This window comes from Thalassophryne amazonica, chromosome 16 (genome assembly GCF_902500255.1).
Source record: "Thalassophryne amazonica chromosome 16, fThaAma1.1, whole genome shotgun sequence".
In the NCBI taxonomy this organism is placed as follows: Eukaryota; Metazoa; Chordata; class Actinopteri; order Batrachoidiformes; family Batrachoididae; genus Thalassophryne; species Thalassophryne amazonica.
Window position 1 is genome coordinate 35,301,717 of NC_047118.1, and position 20,798 is coordinate 35,322,514.

Genomic DNA, 20,798 nt, shown 5'->3' on the forward strand with positions numbered 1-20,798 from the left:
AATATACATGAGTCCAATTGTATTTACTTGAAGTCTGCCTGTGAATGTTTCATGAAATGTGTGAAAGCATAATCACTTAATGGAGCTAAATTGATTATTTCAGCATATATACCTTCATTATAAACTCTAGTGAGTGTGAGCCATAGCCATAACAAACATGTAGTACTTTCATTCTTAGCAATGACAAAAAAACAAAACAAAATACAAATCTAAGACATTACTTTGGTCCCCTTAAAGTAATCCATTTATATATGCTTTTATTCCTTCTTTAATTAGAAAAATAGATCCTAATTCAGGACTATTATAATTGGAATGTTCATGTATAAAAATACTCATTTTCCCAGAGAATGAAAAATGAAGCTAAAGTAATGGGTCTCAAAAACATGTATGTCAGCATTGTGATTGCCTGAATTACTGGCTTCTGGATGCATATTAAGTGTTTCAGGAGTAAATAGATTGTCAACATTAAGTAGATAGGAGAGACAGTAAGTGGACCAGACTGAAGTCAGCCATGTCACTGCCTCAGTGTGTTTATGATCCTCTGCATACAGTAATATGTGCTTGTGTGTATTTGGGTCTGTTGATGGAGTTCACTCCTCTGCCGAGTTGAATGGTTACAGTGGCTCCTCATTCATGCTTTGGCTCTGATGCCTCAGATTTAGGCTCTCCCTCTTCATCGCTCTCAATGCTGCCAGCACCTCCGCCACCACCGCTGCCGCCGCGACTTGCAAGGCGGCGTGTGATGAAGGGCTGATCACCACGCCTGTTTTAAAAAAAAAAAATATATATATATATAAAAATCAGTGTGTGGGTAAATCTCATGAGAATGCTACCTATTGAAAACACCAGAATTCTAATACAACAGACTAATGCGCTTTTATGCTGCAGGGGACTAGTGCCTAGAGCACACCTTTCAGCTTTTAAAAACTAGTCCAAGCAGACAGGGTTACTACCTCTCATTTCATTTTTAGACTGGTATTTATGTTAATTAGGCACCATGTTGCAGAAGCAGGAAACCCGGTCCACGTGAGCCTCGTCAAACCTCTTACTGTGTCCTGCTCTCAATCATTTCTACTGTACCCAACCAACTGCAGCTGCTTAATTATGGATGCTAAATGCTACAATTTAGCCAAGTAACAAGGGGCAACCATTGCATAATCACCTCTGCAAATTAGATGGTGTTTCCCTTGCAGTTTGTCTATTAGCTGGATTTACACAAAAACTACAAAACTGATTTTCTTGAAAGGGTGATGGTTGGGCCAAGGAAGTTTAAAAAACACTTTTGGATCAGATCCATCCACTAACGCTGCGAGATCTGGCATTTGAGATAATGCATATACACATGCTCATAAATTTACATGCCCTAGTGGAATTTTTCAGAGACTATACACTCAACAAAAATATAAACGCAACACTTTTGGTTTTGCTCCCATTTTGTATGAGATGAACTCAAAGATCTAAAACTTTTTCCACATACACAATATCACCATTTCCCTCAAACATTGTTCACAAACCAGTCTAAATCTGTGATAGTGAGCACTTCTTTGCTGAGATAATCCATCCCACCTCACAGGTGTGCCATATCAAGATGCTGATTAGACACCATGATTATTGCACAGGTGTGCCTTAGACTGTCCACAATAAAAGGCCACTCTGAAAAGTGCAGTTTTGTTTTATTGGGGGGGGGGATACCAGTCAGTATCTGGTGTGACCACCATTTGCCTCATGCAGTGCAACACATCTCCTTCGCATAGAGTTGATCAGGTTGTCAATTGTGGCCTGTGGAATGTTGGTCCACTCCTCTTCAATGGCTGTGCGAAGTTGCTGGATATTGGCAGGAACTGGTACACGCTGTCGTATACGCCGGTCCAGAGCATCCCAAACATGCTCAATGGGTGACATGTCCGGTGAGTATGCCGTCCATGCAAGAACTGGGACATTTTCAGCTTCCAAGAATTGTGTACAGATCCTTGCAACATGGGGCCGTGCATTATCCTGCTGCAACATGAGGTGATGTTCTTGGATGTATGGCACAACAATGGGCCTCAGGATCTCGTCACGGTATCTCTGTGCATTCAAAATGCCATCAATAAAATGCACCTGTGTTCTTCGTCCATAACAGACGCCTGCCCATACCATAACCCCACCGCCACCATGGGCCACTCGATCCACAACATTGACATCAGAAAACCGCTCACCCACACGACACTACACACGCTGTCTGCCATCTGCCCTGGACAGTGTAAACCGGGATTCATCCGTGAAGAACACCTCTCCAACGTGCCAAATGCCAGCGAATGTGAGCATTTGCCCACTCAAGTCGGTTACGACGACGAACTGGAGTCAGGTCGAGACCCCGATGAGGACGACGAGCATGCAGATGAGCTTCCCTGAGACGGTTTCTGACAGTTTGTGCAGAAATTCTTTGGTTATGCAAACCGATTGTTTCAACAGCTGTCCGAGTGGCTGGTCTCAGACGATCTTGGAGGTGAACATGCTGGATGTGGAGGTCCTGGGCTGGTGTGGTTACACGTGGTCTGCGGTTGTGAGGCTGGTTGGATGTACTGCCAAATTCTCTGAAATGCCGTTGGAGACGGCTTATGGTAGAGAAATGAAAATTCAATACATGAGCAACAGCTCTGGTTGACATTCCTGCTGTCAGCATGCCAATTGCACGCTCCCTCAAATCTTGCGACATCTGTGGCATTGTGCTGTGTGATAAAATTGCACCTTTCAGAGTGGCCTTTTATTGTGGGCAGTCTAAGGCACACCTGTGCACTAATCATGGTGTCTAATCAGCATCTTGATATGGCACACCTGTGAGGTGGGATGATTATCTCAGCAAAGGAGAAGTGCTCACTATCACAGATTTAGACTGGTTTGTGAACAATATTTGAGGGAAATGGTGATAGTGTATGTGGAAAAAGTTTTAGATCTTTGAGTTCATCTCATACAAAATGGGAGCAAAACCAAAAGTGTTGCATTTATATTTTTGTTGAGTGTAAATAAAAAGTGTATTTCCACTCATGGTTAGTGGTTGTGTGAAGCCATTTATTGTCAAACAACTGTTTAGTCTCTTTAAATCATAATGACAACAGAAACTAACCAAATGACCCTGATCAGAAGTTTACATACCCTGATATTTTGGACCAATAACATGCACACAAGTTGACCCACATGGGTTTGAATGGCTACAAAAGGTAACCATCCTCACCTGTGATCTGTTTGCTTGTAATCAGTGTGTGTATATAAGGTCAGTGAGGGTCTGGGCTCCTGACAGGCCCTTGCATCTTTCTTCCAGTGCTGTACTGATGTTTCAGTCATTAGGAAAGCAAGAGTTGTCAAAGGATCTGTGGGAAAAGGCAACTGAACTATATAAAACAGGAAAGGCACATAAAGAGACATCCAAAGACTGAGAATGCCATTCAACAGTGTTCAAACTCTAATTAAGAAGTGGAATCTGAGGGAGTGTGTTGAAACCAAACCAGTCTGGTAGACCAACAAAAATTTCAGCAACTGCCAGGAAAATTGTTGAAAAACAGGACTCTGGAAAAAATGTTGTATGGCTGTTTCAAGATATGCACAATAAGGAAGCAATGAAGAAAAATTGGCTGCATGGTTGAGTCACCAGAAAAAAAGCCATTATGACGCAAATGCCACAAAGTATCCCGCTCACAATACACCAAACATCACAGAGACAAGCTTCAAAATGTCTGGAACAAAGTCATTTGGAGTGATGAAACCAAAATTGAACCTTCTGGCCACAACCATAAACATTCATTTGGAGAGTAGTCAACAAGGCCTGACAAAAGGTACATCATTCCTACTGTGAAACACGGAGTGGATTGCTAATATTTAGGGTATGTGTGCGCTACAAAGGCACAGGAAACTTCAAAATAGACAGCAGGATAAATGCAGCATGTTATCAGGAAATACTGGAGGAAAATTTGCTCTCAGCCTGGAAGCTGCACATGGACATACTTGAATGTTCCGTCCAACTTACTAAAAAAAAAACAAAAAAAAAAAACACATGTACACAAGTATTGACACCCTTTGCTCAATACTTCATGCACCTCCATCCATCCATTTTCTTCTGCTTTATCTGGAGTCGGGTCATGGGGCAGCAGCTCAAGCAAAGCCGCCCAGACCTCCTGATCCACACACACCTCCCCCAGCTCCTCTGGGGGAACCCCGAGGCGTTCCCAAGCCAGCCGAGAGACGTAGCCCCTACAGCATGTCCTGGGTCTTCTCCGGGGCCTCCTCCCAATGGGACGTGCCCAGAACGCCTCTCCAGCGAGGCGTCCAGGGGGCATCTGGAAAAGATGCCCGAGCCATGCATCTTCGGCAGCAATTACAGCCTCAAGTCTTTTTGAATATGATGCCACAAGCTTGGTGTACCCATCTTTGGGCAGTTTTGCCCATTTCTCTTTGCAGCACCTCACAAGTTCCATCAGGCTGGATGGGGAGCGTCGGTGCAGACATTTTCAGATCTCTCCAGAGATGTTCAGATTCAGGTCTGGGCCCTTCAAGGACATTCACAGAGTTGTCCTGAAGCTACTCCTTTGATATCTTGGCTGTGTGCTTACTGCTTAGGGTCCTTGTCCTACTGAAACAGGAACCGTTGCCCCAGTCTGAGGTCAAGAGTGCTCTGGAGGTTTTCATCCAGGATGTCTCTGTACATTCCTGCAATCATTTTTCCCCTCAATCCTCCTGACTTGTCTCCCAGTTCCTGCAACTGAAAAACATCCCCACAGCATGAAGCTGCCAAAACCATGCTTCACTGTAGGGATGGTGCCTGGTTTCCCCCAAACATGACACATGGCATTCACACCAAAGAGTTCAATCTTTGTCTCATCAGACCAGAGAATTTTGTTTCTCATGGTCTGAGAGTCCTTCAGGTGCCTTTTGGCAAACTCCAGCTGGACTGCCATGTGCCTTTCACCAAGGAATGACTTCCATCTGGCCACTCCACCATACAGGCCTGATTGGATTGCTGCAGAGAGAACCTTCCAGAAGGACAATCTCTGCAGCAATCCAATCAGGCCTGTATGGTGGAGTGGCCAGATGGAAGTCATTCCTTGGTGAAAGGCACATGGCAGTCCAGCTGGAGTTTGCCAAAAGGCACCTGAAGGACTCTCAGACCATGAGAAACAAAATTCTCTGGTCTGATGAGACAAAGATTGAACTCTTTGGTGTGAATGCCATGTGTCATGTTTGGGGGATTGTCCTTCTGGAAGGTTCTCTCTGCAGACGAATACTGGAGCTTTGACAGAGTGACCATCAGGTTCTAGGTCACCTCCCTGACTAAGGCACTTCTCCCCCAATAGCTCAGCAGACAGCCAGCCAGCTCTAGGAAGAATCCTGGTGGATATGAGCGCCTTCCATTTACAGATGATGGAGGCCACTGTGCTCATTAGGCCCTGCAAAGCAGCAGATATGTTTCTGTACCCTTCCCCAGATTTGTGCCTCAAGACAATCCTGTGTCGACGGTCTACAGACAATTCCTTTAACTTCATGCTTGGTTTGTGCTCGGACATCCACTGTCAATTGTGGGACCTTATACGTAGACGGGTGTGCTTTTCCAAGTCAACTGAACTGACCCCAGGTGGACTCCAATTAAGCTGTAGAAACATCAAGGATGATCAGAGGAAACCAGATTCACTAGAGCTCAATTTTAAGTTTTATGGCAAAGGTTGTGAATACTTATGTACATGTGATTTTTTTTTAAATGTTTAAAAAAAAAAATTCAAAAATCTCAAACATTTTTTACATTGTCATTATGGGGCACTGTGTATAGAATTTTGAGGGGAAAAATGAATTTCATTCATTTTGGAATAAGGCTATAACATAAAATATGGAAAAAGTAAAGAACTTTCCGGATGCAGAGTGACTATATACGTATAGAGGCAAAGAGAGAGAGCTTCTTCCTGGGTCATACCCAGTGTTGCCACAGTTACTTAGAAAAAGTAATCCAATTACTGATCACTCCTTGAAAAACTTAGTTACTTTACTAATTGCTCAATTTTAATAGTAACTAGTTAGATTACTAGTTACTTTCAGCAGCTGCAGACAACACCCTCCTGCCACCTCAACATGAAAATGATTTATAGACCTGTTTTGTCAATACTTTATAGTCACCCTTTCTTGACTTCAATAAACAAATACTTGTTTAATAAAAAATAAAGACATCTTTCTGGACCTCATATTTAAATGATGACAGCATTGTAATGGTAAAACTTACCATTTGTAACCTACACTGTTTATAAATGTAAAATTCTTTGTAAACATTTTAATTGTTGAATTATTACTGTAGATAGTATGAAAAAGTGTCTTCAGAAGTGGACCTTTAATCTAGGGGTGTTATGGGGAGAATTTTGCAGAGTCCTTCAGTTTGACCACACATTGCACCTTCACAAATTCAGTCCTAGTTCTTCAATATAATACAAACCCCTGTGGTACAAAAACATAGTGCGACTACACCTCCATTCAGATACCTGAGCTTGCTCTTGAGGCTGGTGACTTCACGATTCATGGCGTCTGCTGACTCTGTGGCATCCTCCAGCTCCCTCTGCAGCTTCCTGCGGTTGGCATTGGCTCGCTGGGCCTCTTCCTCAGCCTCCTCCAACTGACGCTTCAGTTGCTTCGTACGAGAGTTCAACTTGTCTACCTGGAAAACAAAATTATACAGGTGATCCTGTCGACTGTATCAAGATTTAGACAAACTATACATTGCATCTTGTTTTAGGAAACCTGACCATGGTTGTAGAAGTGCCCAATTTGAGCCATAATTTTTTTTGTAGTAAAACTACAAGCCAAAACAATGAGGCTTTCTTAAAAAGCAGTTTACATAAATGTCAGAAAAATCTGCCAGAACATAAACACAAACAGCCAGAGAAGCTGGAGACATTTATAGGCTTGATGGTCTCTGACCTGGTCTTTGTACTGGTCTGTGTTGCGTCTCTCATCCTCTGCCTGCAGAATGACTTCCTTCAGTTTCTTCTCCGTGCGCCTCACAAGCTTAGAGGCCGTCTGCCTCTCTCTAAGTAAACAGTAGTTAAAAGCATGAATCACACAGAATAAAGAGTGAAACCGAAGCACAAAGTGTAGAAATTTGAAACAAGGCATCCTGTTCAGGACTTCTGAAACACCAAGGCCTTAGTGGCAATCTAAAATAAAACATGTCACTTCTTTGTATATTTTGATGGGCAAGGCTCCACCTGGTCTCTATGTCCAGCTGTTCCTCCAGCTGGGCGATCTTGGCCTCCAAGGCGGACATATTGGCTTTATACTTTGACTTGACCGTTCCCTCCAGCTCCTGCAGTTTCAATTTGAGCTCCTTGTTCTGACGTTCCAGGAGACAACGAGCCCCTTCAACTCGCTGTGAGGTGCTGCGTTCTGCAATCAGCTCCACATTCATCTGGTCACACTGAGTTTGAAAGGGATAAAGATTTTACTAAATATGGCCCCACAAATGCCACACGAGCCTCTTAAAAATTTAACTTTTCAGTGTTGATATCTTTGAAGATTTAGAATGTTACTCATTTGGAGGGGACCTGAAACTGCAGCTACATGTTCCACCTTCACATTTGGAAAAGCTGCCTCAGAGTTGTCAGTGTTCAGACCTGCAGCATTGCTTTCTTCAGCCGGTCATTGACCAGCTCAGTGTTGCACTGCTCCTCCTCCAACTCTTCCTCCAGCTGAGCAATACGAGCCTCTAACCGTCTCCTCTCGTCCGCCGCCTGAGCACTGACAGCGGAAGAGGAAAACAAAAAGTGTCAAGAAACAAGTCCTTTGGACAAAGTATTTTTGACCAAAGTAATTTTGACCAAATATGAATAAAGTGGCATTCATGATTCAAGGAATCTATATGTAGAATCAAGGAAAAGACTTAAGGCCCTGTTACATCTTGACAATTTAACCAGCATATGCCAACCACACTACAAAACGCTGGTACAAGTCCAACAAGTTAAGGGTAAGTTTTTTATAAGTTAAGAGCAAGTTGAAACATGTCCTGATAAGCTGAGCTCCTCAAAAAATTTTGGGCACGCTGAAAATTTTCAACAAGCATCAGCGTGCGACTCATGTCCCACACATGCTGGACATAAGTTGTAGGTAAGTTATGTGATTGGTGGCACACGTTTCTTGTAATTTACTCATAAGTCTAAATCCATCCATTAATGCTGGCCACTGATTGGCTGAAAGCCACTGTCCGTATGCAGAATGACCGTTTCATTCACACATGGGAAAAAAGTGTCAGACCTGTTCATTTCTGTTTAATTCACCATCACAGACTGACATGAAACCACATAAAGCTCCTGATATTTGAAAATGACCTCGGAAAATCCTTTAATTCATGGCTGGGAACGTAGTGTTTTAAAGCAAGTCCCTCTGTGGTTTTTCCTGCTCCCTGTATGTTTGTGTTCAAAGCGCAGTGCCATCGTCCTCTGACACAGAAGTGCTGTAATGATTTAAATTTTTAAACTGCCGTCGCTGTGGTGTGATCATCAGATGACCTGATCGGTTGACTCAGGGTGATTAATGTGTTTAAACATTTAAAGTGCTGTGGCTAACGGTGATCGCCACATCAACAGATCACACAGCACTTCCTTCAGATCACATCTGATCGCGGTCCATTGGTGCTTCAAATGTTTAAATCATCACAGCATTTCATTATTCAGGTCTGTGATGACCTGATCAGCGGATGATCAGGTCCGCTGTTCAGGAAGCAACCGGCTCTTTCAACATTTAAAGAGTCACAGCCCTCCATTCATTCACGGCAGCGTTTCCAACAGCCAGTCCACTCATCAGCATTCTGTACACAATGAAACTGGTCCACCAAATTAAAAAAAAAAAAAAAGTTAAATTACTCCGTTTGACACGTATCACATGGTGCAGTACCGACCTGAACCACTGGGTGGAAACGGGGCTGCTGTCAGACGCTGGATGATCAAGATGTGACAGCTGCACTAAGTAATTATTAGACATACAACAGCGTGCGCCAGAGTTTTTAATACAGCTGGCATATGCAGGCTAAATCATCAAGGTGAGACAGGGCCTTTACTGAGCAGTTTTTCTGCTATACTGAGAAGTGTGTAAAATATTTTTTCCCTTTTTTAAAAAACCCATTCAGGGGCTCTAAAAACAATTTAAGGACAGATTTATTAGATTTAACAGTGTGGAAAAATGGATTTTATTTAATTTTTTTGCACATCTTGGGAGGCTCACAGAGATTCAAACAGAGCAGTCTTGCAAGGACTGTCTGTACCAAATTTCACTCAATCATGTACCAAGGTCCCAAGATTAAAAACAGAGGGAGCACAAAGATGAGGATGAAGTGAAACCAGGCAACAAAATTAAAAACTGAGTGACACATTTAGAAGATTGCAAGGCAGCTTACGTCTTGCTAGCCTGGTTATTGATCTCATCCTGTAGTTCATCTCTCTCCTGCTGGGATTGCCTCTTTCCCCGATCTGCAGCTGCAAGTTCCTTCAAAGCAAAGAACAACCAAGATTACTGTCTGTGAGAGGTTAAAACTAGAAGTCAGAGACTGAGGGAGAACAGTCGCAGAAATGTGGACACTCACCTCAGTCAGTTGAATCATGTCAGCCTCCATGGCCTTCAACTTCTTCTCAGTTTCTTTGCTTTGTGCAAGGATCTCCTCTCTGGACATGCGAGTGTCTTCCAGCTCCCTGAAAAGATCTTTCATTTGGGCCTAAAGACATAATTTAGACTCTTAAGACCCAAAGCAAAAACTTTGTCACCAATATGGGCGGAGGCTTGTTGGTGCCACTCACTTGCAGTTTCTTCAGCTGTTTAAGGGCCTCGTCACGGTTCTTGTTGCTCATGTCTATGCCTGCCTCCAGCTCCTTCAGGTCCAGCTCCATCTTCTTGCGTGCAGCCACAGCAGCAGAACGCTGCTTCCTCTCATCTTCCAGCTCCATTTCCATCTCACGTACCTGAGGAACACTTAATTTTAATCATGTTACTTTCTTCACAGCAACTACACCTATATAGAAGGCTCCCTGCTCTCATCTGGTGATCAGTCATGCAGATTCCTCCGCTCCACAGAGGTTGTTGCTACATGATTGAGTTATATGCATCATTTTGATTAATACAGAGTGTCAACACTGATGTCAAGCAGTAAGGACTTGCAATGATTGGGGCAAAACACCATCTTCCCACGCAAGCTAGCAATTTGTGTTTTTATACATACATTAAAGTGTTAATCTGTAAACCCCACTTACAACTAAAATCTTAATGAGTATTCAATAAAATCCAAGCATGATCAGACTGGCTCGATTTCAGGCTTTCTCCTGCCTCTGAGTTATCAATTACAAACGAACCAAAGGTTTAGAATTTCCTTAGTTACAAATCTGTTTTGAGAACAGGGAGCTTTGTAGCTCATTAAGTGCTTTGTCTACTTCCTTTTCTGTGTTGTAGAATTCATGCAGAAGGACCTATTTGTTCTTCCAGATCCAGAAAAAAAAAGTGTAAATATGTGTCAGATGAAATAGTTCACAGCGGACAAAGGAAAGGACAGAGCGTTCTGTTAAGTGATCGTTTGTGTCGACACTACAACATTTGAACTTCAGCGCAAATTGCTTAAACGTTGGGGCTATATGATAGAAAAACATCTATGTTTCATATTACGCAGTATTTGTTTTAGTGGTGTTTTATTCACTTGCAGAGGTCAGTTTAAATCTCATCTTATTTGCATTTTTACTTTTTTCAGTTCAGTGATATTGAAAATTAAAGTTTAAAGAAAAAATGTTAAGAGGAAACAACCCGCCCCCACACACACACTAAACGCAGTATGTTTCTTTCTCATAATTTAAGTTTTTATTGGAGTTTTCACTTGGTGCATGACAATCACACAGTGCTTTCCAGTGTGAACAAGTGGGCCTCCCATACATAAATGCAGTATGTTTGAAGAGTTAATGGTTTTTATTTTTCCCCTCCCAACTCTTGCATCAATATTTGCCCAGAGGAGAGTCCAACAGCTTGTCCAGGTTTTGGAGCAACACCTGCTGCTATCCTAGCAATGTCTTTTTCAGGGACGTCCCTGCTTATTTCAGCAAGACAATGCCAAGCCACATTCTGCACATGTTACAACAGCGTGGCTTCATAGTAAAAGAGTGCTGGTACTAGACTGGCCTGCCTGCAGTCCAGACCTGTCGCCCATTGAAGATGTGTGGCACATTATGAAGCGCAAAATATGATTAAGGAGACCCCGAACTGTTGAACAACTGAAGTCGTACATCAAGCAAGAATGGGAAAGAATTCAACCTACAAAGCTTCAACAATTAGTGTCCTCAGTTCCCAAATGCTTATTGAGTGTTGTTAGAAGGAAAGGTGATGTAACACAGTAGTAAACATACCACTGTCCCAGCTTTTTTGAAACATGTTGCAGGCATCCATTTCAAAATGAGCAAATATTTGCACAAAAACAATAAAGTTTATCAGTTTGAACATTAAATATCTTGTCTTTGTGGTGTATTCAATTGAATGTAGGTTCAAGAGGATTTGCAAATCATTGTATTCTGTTTTTACTTACATAACATCCCAACTTCATTGGAATTGGGGTTGTACTTCATGAGGTAAAGCATAAAGTTGGTTTCCATAGGGCAGGTGGGCTGATGCATATTACCAATATCATGTACATCAGAATCCCAATTTCAATAAAATGTCTAATTTCATTATGAATAATAATTTAAAAAAACACAAATAAGTCACCTAATTGTCAATATTTGTCCTTTTCTCAAATGCATTTTGTGTAACTGTAGCTGAAGACCTCAACTCTGGTGGGATTGCAGCCTGCAAGCAGGTCAGAAACGTACTAGGAACTGAACCATGTAATGACTTAACATTAGCATCTTAAAATTAATTCTGTTGAATAGGAAGTCAGTGTAGTGATTCAAGTTTTGATGTTTTCGGCCAGCTGAATTTGGAAACGACCTGAAGCCTATTTAAGTGTTTTGATAATCCTGTGAAAAGACTATTGCGGTAATCTAATAGTTCATAAAATGAATGCATGAACTTATTTCTTAGAGTCTGCTAGTGATAAAAAATTTTACTTTGATATACAGTGCCCTCCAAAAAGTAGCGGTATTTCACAAATTTTAATTTGTTTATGCAAGTTCAAATACAAAAAAAAATAATTTCTAAAATTATCTTCCAAACTGAAAAGCCAAGATGAGTTGCATAAGTAATGGAACGCTTTGGTATAATACTTGTAAGTCTGCTTTATAGCCAGTTTTCTTCAGACAAGTCAGGGGATGGATACATGAACATTTCCAAGTCACTGAATACGACATTGAATATGAACAGGATTTTCTTTCACAAAAACATCAAATCTAGGCTTTCATCTCAGATGTACCTTCTGGCAAATTGTAGCTGAACATTGAGGTCTTTCTCAGAAAATCGTCCTCTATACCACATCATTATGAAGCCGCACAAAATGCAAAACATGCACTATGTACAATTTCTCCAATCACAGTCAGATAAAGCTATACGTCCGAGTTGTCTTGGTTGGTTTCCTCACTCTTTTCCTTCTTGCAGTCACTCAGTTTTTGAGAACTATCTACTCCATACAGATTTACTATAGAGTGCCATACTGCTTGTGTTTCTTCATAATTGATGTAAATAAAGTCCAAGACATACTAAGTGACTTGGAAATGTTCATGTATCAACCCCCTGACCTGTCTGAAGACAACTGACAATAAAACTGATTTACAGGTATTACACCACAGGGGACCATTGCTTATGTAACCCATCATCTTGGCTTTTATATTTTTAATTAATTTATATCAAGCTGTAAAAATGTGTTCGTAGTTTAAGGAAGATAATTTTAGAAATGTTTATTTTTTGTATTAGAAATGGCATAAATAAATTAAAATGTGTGAAATATCAAGCGTGCCAATACTTTTGTAGGGCACTTCACTGTTTGAAGACTACAGGATGAGAAGTTTGTAATAGTGGATGGGATCTTTGAAATTCAGGCAGCAAGCTCAGAATTTACATTGCTCCAACCGGCCTTGTAACCACAATTCATGCTGCTGGTGATGCAATGGTGCTGCAAGTGCATGATAGCCATTATGTGAATATGGATGAAACTGAGAAATGTTTCCAGCACCTTGTTGAATCAAAGCCACAAGATACCAGTGTGTATGTAATGAGGTGGCCAGTGAGTTGACATGACAGTAGGCCTGGATCACATCAATACCTGTTTAATTAGTGCCCTCTTCTTTTCCTCTCCCATCTCATCACGCCCTGCCAGGTCCCTCTCATACTGGGCCTTCATAGCCTGCATGTTGACTTCCAGGCGCAGTTTTGCATCCTCTGTGGCTTGCAGCTCATCCTCCAGCTCCTCCAGTTGAGTCTTCATCTCCTCCAGCTGTTGATCCATGGTTCGTTTTGCCTTTTCCAGCTCATGCACCTGCAGAACAAAGACTTTATGGTAAGAGCCCAAAGGAATGACACTGAACTTACGGGAGAAATGCAGCCGTTTGCCAACATTATCTGGATAGAAACTGGGTTAACTTGCATTCTTGCCCACGTCATCCTTTGATGATACAAGGTCTTCCATTTCAGCTCGCAGCAGTTTGTTGTTGCGATCAATTTCTTCCTTGATGTCCATCAAGGATTCCCGCTCGCGGGTTAAAGCCAAAGCCCGGGTTTCCTTCTCTCGGGCCTCAGCCTCAGCTTTGTCACGCTCTTCTGCATAACGTGCAGAGATATTCTTCTCCTCTGCCAGCATCTACAAATCCAGGGCAGCAGTGTTAAAGTACGACTGATGATATAGATGTTAGTTCACTGCTCTCCAACACATCCCTACCTGATCAAACTTCTTCTGCTTCTTCTCCAGGTTGGACACAATCTGTCTCAGGTGGTCCTGGTCCACCAGCATGTCATCCAACTCCTGCTGCAGACGTGTCTTTGTTTTTTCCAACTTGTCAAAGGCTGAACATTTCTCATCTAGGCGTTGGGTCAGTCCCTCTACATCTCTTTGAGCCCTCTTCTTGCCTTCTTCAGCATTATCCAGCAAACTTGCCTCCTGTTCTGCTTTCCTCCTCATTTCAGCAAGCTACAGGGACAGAACATAAAAAAAAACACCACTGGTAAAGCAAACATTTGCAATTCCCATCAAACTAAAAGTGAAGAAGGAATCAAACTGTCTTACTCATGCACCTTCAGGCACAAACATTTTCAGGGACTTGTCCTATAGGACAAGTACAATGAGAGACCCACTTGCCCTGTTGCTATCCTGAGTGTCCCATGTCGGTGGGTATGACAACGAGGCGCAGCAGAGTCAAACGCGTGTCAATGGTGTAAAAGAGCCAATTTGAGTAGGATTTCCCCTCTATATGCATCTCTAATTTACACAGTTTTTTTTTTTTTTTTTTAAATACACTACATAGTTCTGCTATGCACTGTACAAAGCTCCTGGGATTTAGGCAAAATTAGCTATTTACAAATAGTATGTCTGATAAATTACACTGTCAACAACAGCAACAACAAAATATCTTGCATGAACTTTGAGAACCGATTTAGGGTTATTTTGGGGTGCTGCATCTGAATCTGAGCTCAGAGTTCTTCCATCACATCACTTTCTTGCAATCTGCATGCTCTGTATTGATGGATTACACAAACGTTGCTCATTCACTCATGAGTATGATGCCACTAATCATACACAAAAGTAACTTCAAAAGCACAGTTTTTAAATCAGGTTTGCAAAATGTGAACAAGGGCCGTAATATAGTTCATAGCACTGAAGAGGCGTGCGAGACTGCAGATTTTGCGTCAGTGCTTGATACAAGAAATATGTTTTAACATCTCAAAAACGTGATGTGGCTGGCAAAAACTAACACCAGATTTGGATTCAGTGCCCCCAAATGACCCAAAATCTGTGACAAACAGCCCAAAAGTTACCACGCCCCTTTTCACTTGAGTGTTACTTCAAATACAGCTGTATTTTCTAAACTGCAACAGCTATAGATTTTACAAGGTATTCAAAATGTTGAGAATGACCAATACATGTTTGAGAGGGTCATAGAAGAGTAAAATTTCTATTTTGATATTTTAAGAGAAAAATGGCTAAAATAAGTGTGTCAACTTATTATAGTACATCAAAAGAAAATGAACATTTGGCAAATATGAAATTTTCAGTCATACTTTTATTAATGGAACATTGATTTAAAGTGAGAAATACAAAACAAAGCAGACAGCAGTATCTAGAGATCTCAAATGTTTCAAAAATGATCAGGGAAATTTCCCCAAGAGCCAATAGCCCAGAAAGTTTAAGTTAGTAAATATGTGGCAATTATGGACTATATGTAGGTCATCTGACCTAATGTTTTGTAGAGGTTCTCTTAAAATGTCAAAATTAGAAATTTCACACTATGACCCTTCTAAATATGTTGTGGTCATTCAATGAATACATTGGAAAGTCTGTAGCTGCTGCAGTTTAGAAAATACAGCTGTATGGCCATGCCCTTTTTTAAAAGGGTGTGGTTATCTTTGGGCTGATGTGTTGATAGAGATTTTGGCACATATCCCAAGTTGTTCATTTGGGTCATATTAGTCTAGATTAGTTATCCTCCCCTAAATTATGTCTGTACATGTCTCAGCTATGTCCTAGACTGAGAGGCCTGCACAGTATGCGCGCGTAGCTACAGTGAGAGGGTTGGCTGGCTGTTCTTGTCGACTCCACACTATCAAACAGCAAGACAGTAAAGATCAACTGAGAAACCTCCCAAACTTGTAACAAGGTGAAAACAACAATTTGAGCACTTTACAAAGGAAAACTTGACATGTCCGATTCAAGCAATTTTATAGGTCTGTGTTGTTGTGCAAACAACTTATCCCATACTTCCTATCCTCAGCCAAGTGCTGTAACTCTTCCTGTGGGATCCCAAGGCATTCCCAAACCAGCTAGGAAATATAATCTCTCCTGTGTGTCCTGGGTCTTCCCTGGGGCCTCCTCCCAGTTGGACTTGTCTGCAAAACATGCTTCGGGAGACGACCACGGAGCATACTCACCAGATGCCCAAACCACCCCAACTGGTGCGCCACTCTTAGTAGTGGACAAGGGGAAACTGCCCCCACAGACTGACACTGTTGTGCAACCTCCCCCAGACAGGTTGACAACTGTTACTGGTGAGGACTGATCTTTTTACCTGAGCCTGCACAGTCATAAGCTGCTTCTCTACATTCCTCTTGGCTTCTTCTTCCTCTTCTAGCTGCTCCCTCAGACTATTCTGCTCATCCTCCAGTTGACGCAAACGAGTGCCAAATGCCAGTTTCTGGCGTGTTTCTTCCTGGAGAACTTCCTGTTGTAAACATAGATGCAAAGCCAAATTCCACATGAGAAGAAATTTAATGAAGTCAATGAATCTTTTTTTTCTTCTTTTTTTCATTTAATGTTACTGACAAATCTGAGTTATGAATGAAGTCAAGAAAATTGGTACTTACTACACACATGTTCAAACAATCAAGCAAAACTCAAAGTTCAACATTATGTCCTTTAATTATTGCAAAGGGAGCAAAGTCTTAGTTTTAGATTTAAGTATAACATGGTATCAGACCATCTTTTGTGCTTGGTTAAGAGTGTACCTGAGCATCCTGCAGCTGGGACTCCACAGCAGAGCAATCTTTGGTTGCCTTGATAGATTTTCCTTCCGCATCACTCAGCAATAAATTTACATTATCCAGTTCGGTCTACATACAGAATATAGGAAATTAAAGCCATAGTAAATGTTTCATCCATGTGAACATTGGCTCATTGCCACTTCTTGAATACAGATAGGATCATAAAAAGTTTCACATTTAAACAGAAGTAGTTGCACAAGCCCTGACAGAAAATTTAAGTAAATTCCAAAGCATAATGAAGACTTCTTGAATGTTGTACCTGTAACTTTGCCACTTTATCAGCCAGCTCCACTCTCTGGCGCTCGCTCTCAGAATGTTTCAACTGCAGCTCCTGGACAAGACCCTCAGCCTTCTTCCTGCGATGATCTACATCTGTTTTACTCTGCATCAGCGCCTGCAGCTCGATAGCCAGCTCGTTTTTCTCCGATTCCATAGCCTGCTTAGCCTTCTCCATGGACACTTTGTTCTGCAGAGAAGGACAATTATCAATGCCTCCTTCAGCCAAAAAACAACCAGACATCAAGAGTAAAATAAATTTTTGGATGGTGGCTTTTAGAAATTTAAATTACCCTTTTCGCCTGCTCCAGCTGCTCATTTAGTTCATCAAAAGCTTGGCCATGTTTCTGTCTTAACTCAGCTAGCTGTAGTTCATGGAGTTTAGCTTCATCATCCAGAGTTTTCCTAAGTTGTGCGACTTCTGTTTCACGTTTGGTCCTGAATTGCAAAATCATAAGTTAGGCAACATGTCTGGAATGCAGGTAAGTCTGCACGTGTGCCATCTGAATGCACCATTCATCTCAAGAGCTGCTCTTGCTGCCGACAGAAGTTAGTCAGAGTTTGCTGCATGTAACAGCCAAAGTGGGACAAAAATAAATAGAACAGTTCCCAACCTGAGCTCCTGCTGAGCAGCTGTGGAGTCCAGAGTGTCTTCCAATTCTGTTTTCAGGGCCTCCAACTCTTCCCCAAGGTCCCTGCGGTATTTTTCTGCTTTTACACGAGCTTGTCTCTCCAACTCCAAATCCTCCTGTAGTTCAGAGAGCTGTGCTTCCAGCTCACGGATTTTTTTCTGGGCCAGGTTCTTCTGTGCTGCCTCTTCCTCAATCCTTGAATGAATTAATTAATTAGTTTCACAGCAGATATAACATGCTCAATATAATGCAACTCAAAAAACAGTTAGCTGTTGGGTTCATGCACACCGTGCCAGTGCAGCCTGGAGTTCTTCTTCTTTCTTGGCCAGCTGTGCACGGAGTTCAGCAATCTGAGCTTGAAGGTCAGCAATCTGGTCATGTATCTCAGTGAAATCACCCTCCAGTTTACGCCGATTCTTTTCCAACTCCTGTCGCTGCTTTTCCTCCCTTCGCAAGCGGTCTGATAGGAGGATTAAGAATAAATGATAAGGGAGTATCGGACTAATATCTTTCATCTGGAGGATATCGTATAGTTTAAAGCCAACCAATTTCTCCCACCCACCCAAAATCCCTGTGTTGTATACCTACCCTCCAGGTCTGTGATCATGGCCTCATGTTTGGTCTTAAGTTTCTGTAAACTCTTTGATTTCTCCTCTTCTTCTGCCAGGTTAGTGGTAAAATCAGAGATCCTCTCCTCCAACAGCTTTTTCTCCTGTGTTTACAAATGGGAACAAATATATTTACATCTTTAAAAACGTAGTGCAGTGCGGTCATATCCAGCAAGCTTTCCTTTTAGTTGAGTTCATTACCCAACCTTGTTGAGTTTGTTGTTCTGGTCATCTAAAACCATAACATCATCTTCTATCTTCTTCATCTTAGCCTCCAAAGTAACCTTCTCCAGCTGTAGCTTCTGTCTGGCAGCTTCCTCCTCATCCAACTGCTGCTCCAAGTCCTGTGTGAAGGCACATGAGAGAATGATTGCAACAGAACACAGGTCCAAAACCATAATACAATAGGCTATGTAATAAAGTGTAATTGAAATTCTTTCTATACGTACTGAAATGTTCTGCTGCATCTTCTTTTTCTCTGCCATCAGGTGAGTGGCACGCTCTTCTTCCTCCTCCACACGGGCTTCCAGGTCATGGAGGATCTCTTCTAGCTCCTGTTTCTTGGCAGCAAGACGCGCTCTCATCTCTTCAGCCTCAGCGCAAAGCTCAGTTTCTGCCTGAAGCTGCTCCTGCAGAGCCAGCTTCTCAGCACTCAGCTGTATGCGGGGGGGTTAAAATAAATTAATGCTAACTTCCAAGCAAATCAACCATCACACAGTGAATAAATGCAAACAAAAGTGCAAATTAATTGAAAATGCAGTTTCTTAATGTTTACCTGGTGCTGTTTATCTTCCATTTCTTGGAGCAGCTGCTCAGCTTGCAAATGCTTCTCCTTCACCTTATTGAGCTCTTCATCTTTGGCCTGCATTTCCTCCTCCTGTCGACTCACCTGCAGCAGAGGCTTCACCTGAAGATATATTATATAAAGAGGAAATCAAAAAGGTTTAGAAATCAAGACAGAATCTGGGATGTTGAAAGAAGACAAGGACTGAGGTTCACCTTTGTGAAAAGCCTCCACCACTGCCAGTTCCTGAGTTTAAGATACGCAGCACAGTTCCTTTGGATCACCTTCATTGCAGTTAGCTGCTGCTGCCGCTTGGCAAAGGCCCTGAATGTGGCAAAACCATGCACATAAAAAAGTGGCATGTTTAACATTAAACCTGAGAAATGACCAAATATAAGTAGGCTCTCTATTTTCTTAAAAATATTTTCAGAGAATTATAGGTGAAAACTTTTATGATGAAAAATGCAAACTAAAACCAGACATTACCATGGAGAAAAGATGACTATTCATATTTGGAGGAGACTTCAAAGCCCAAATGTTTGTCCCAATAGTTACCCCTGCAGTGTATAGTTGTAGCCTGTGGAGGCCCTTTCTCACCTGCGGGCAATGTAGCCTCTACACCAGGCCTGGAAGCTGATTATTATGTCTGTGATCTTCATGTCCCTCTCCTCTTCCAGGTGCGCAAGGACTCCTGCTCTGAAGAAAACTTTACTTTGGCCAATCCGGTACAGGTTGGAGTCAAGCTCCAGGCTTCGGATCTGACGTAGGGGTGGGATTTCAGTGTTAATTACTGGAGAGTGGAATATTGTGTGACACTATATTATTAGCAGTTACCATGAGCACACAGGCCTGCTTTCCATCCATGAAACCCTTGGGGATGGCATTGGGAGTGAGGATTTCATATCTGGGAAAACATCGAGGATTTATCATTATTTTAAACATGTTTGCTTGGCCACAAGAAACAACAGTGCTTATTAATTCATTACCTTTGTCTGAACTCTTGGAAGACAATTCGATTGGGAAAGCCTTGTCTGCAAATACGGATACCTTCAAGAACACCATTGCATCGCAGCTGGTCCAGAACCAGATGAGGGTCAAGTTTACCAGCCTGAATACAGGTTTGTTTTTTTTGTTTGTTTTTTTTTTGGGGGGGGGGGGGGGGGGGGGGGGGAGAACATTTGTTGATCAGCAGTGATTTTTTGGGGGCAAGATGTATGATTCCCAAGGGATAAATCCCCCACCTGTTCTTGCAGTCAATACCTCATCACGTGATAAATCTGTTTCCAGGTCCAAACAAAACACTTATGGTTATGTAAATTGATGAGATTCATTTCATAAATGGTCAGTACAGCCGCTACAGCGTCAGCAATCAAAACAAAGAGGGCAGGGTAGGGGGCCTACCTGATCAGTTGTAGCCACTTTGTCATTGGCTGGGAATCTATAAAACGACAGCTTCGGTGATGTTTCTGACCCATTGACTCGGTCACACATATGGGAACTCTGCCTGTGAGGTCTTAGCTTCAAAAGAAGCTCAGCTGATGCAGATAACCACAAACAGCTGACAAAAGCGCGCTTCTTTTTTTGTTTGGACCCGGAAGCTGAAACTCGCGTGATGCATTACGTCACACTTAACCAAATTGCTACAGTAGACAATTAAATGGACTATTTACATAGCGCTTTTCCCATCAGAAGCTCAAAGCACTTTATAATGATGCCTCACATTCACACAGACCAATAGGTGCTGCCACGCAAGGCGCTCACTACACACCGGAAGCAACTACGGATTAAAGACCTTGCCTAAGAGCGCTTAATGATTTTCTGGTCTGGCTAGATTTTGAACAGAGGATCCTC

The 20,798-nt window shown here is 42.0% G+C and overlaps 1 protein-coding gene across 2 annotated transcripts in view; it reads right to left on the reverse strand.

The window, feature by feature from the left end:
- The window catches only part of LOC117527637 (myosin-9-like), a 74,461-nt gene that overhangs the window by 653 nt on the left and 53,010 nt on the right, over positions 1 to 20,798 (reverse strand). For both annotated transcript variants that reach the window (XM_034190069.1, XM_034190068.1), the window contains 25 exons: positions 19,934 to 20,055; positions 19,782 to 19,851; positions 19,545 to 19,705; positions 19,163 to 19,271; positions 18,939 to 19,070; positions 18,613 to 18,819; positions 18,370 to 18,507; positions 18,144 to 18,267; positions 17,844 to 18,015; positions 17,538 to 17,750; positions 17,217 to 17,361; positions 16,907 to 17,113; positions 16,612 to 16,716; positions 16,176 to 16,328; positions 13,835 to 14,083; positions 13,544 to 13,756; positions 13,223 to 13,435; positions 9,795 to 9,956; positions 9,584 to 9,712; positions 9,398 to 9,486; positions 7,623 to 7,746; positions 7,218 to 7,426; positions 6,931 to 7,039; positions 6,495 to 6,667; positions 1 to 763 (listed from right to left, as the gene is read on the reverse strand). The exon at positions 1 to 763 is cut by the window's left edge and continues 653 nt beyond it. In XM_034190069.1, the coding sequence (XP_034045960.1) occupies positions 628 to 763; positions 6,495 to 6,667; positions 6,931 to 7,039; positions 7,218 to 7,426; positions 7,623 to 7,746; positions 9,398 to 9,486; positions 9,584 to 9,712; positions 9,795 to 9,956; positions 13,223 to 13,435; positions 13,544 to 13,756; positions 13,835 to 14,083; positions 16,176 to 16,328; positions 16,612 to 16,716; positions 16,907 to 17,113; positions 17,217 to 17,361; positions 17,538 to 17,750; positions 17,844 to 18,015; positions 18,144 to 18,267; positions 18,370 to 18,507; positions 18,613 to 18,819; positions 18,939 to 19,070; positions 19,163 to 19,271; positions 19,545 to 19,705; positions 19,782 to 19,851; positions 19,934 to 20,055 (3,864 nt within the window). In that variant the 3' untranslated portion in view covers positions 1 to 627. The remainder of the gene's footprint in view (positions 764 to 6,494; positions 6,668 to 6,930; positions 7,040 to 7,217; positions 7,427 to 7,622; positions 7,747 to 9,397; positions 9,487 to 9,583; positions 9,713 to 9,794; positions 9,957 to 13,222; positions 13,436 to 13,543; positions 13,757 to 13,834; positions 14,084 to 16,175; positions 16,329 to 16,611; positions 16,717 to 16,906; positions 17,114 to 17,216; positions 17,362 to 17,537; positions 17,751 to 17,843; positions 18,016 to 18,143; positions 18,268 to 18,369; positions 18,508 to 18,612; positions 18,820 to 18,938; positions 19,071 to 19,162; positions 19,272 to 19,544; positions 19,706 to 19,781; positions 19,852 to 19,933; positions 20,056 to 20,798) is intronic.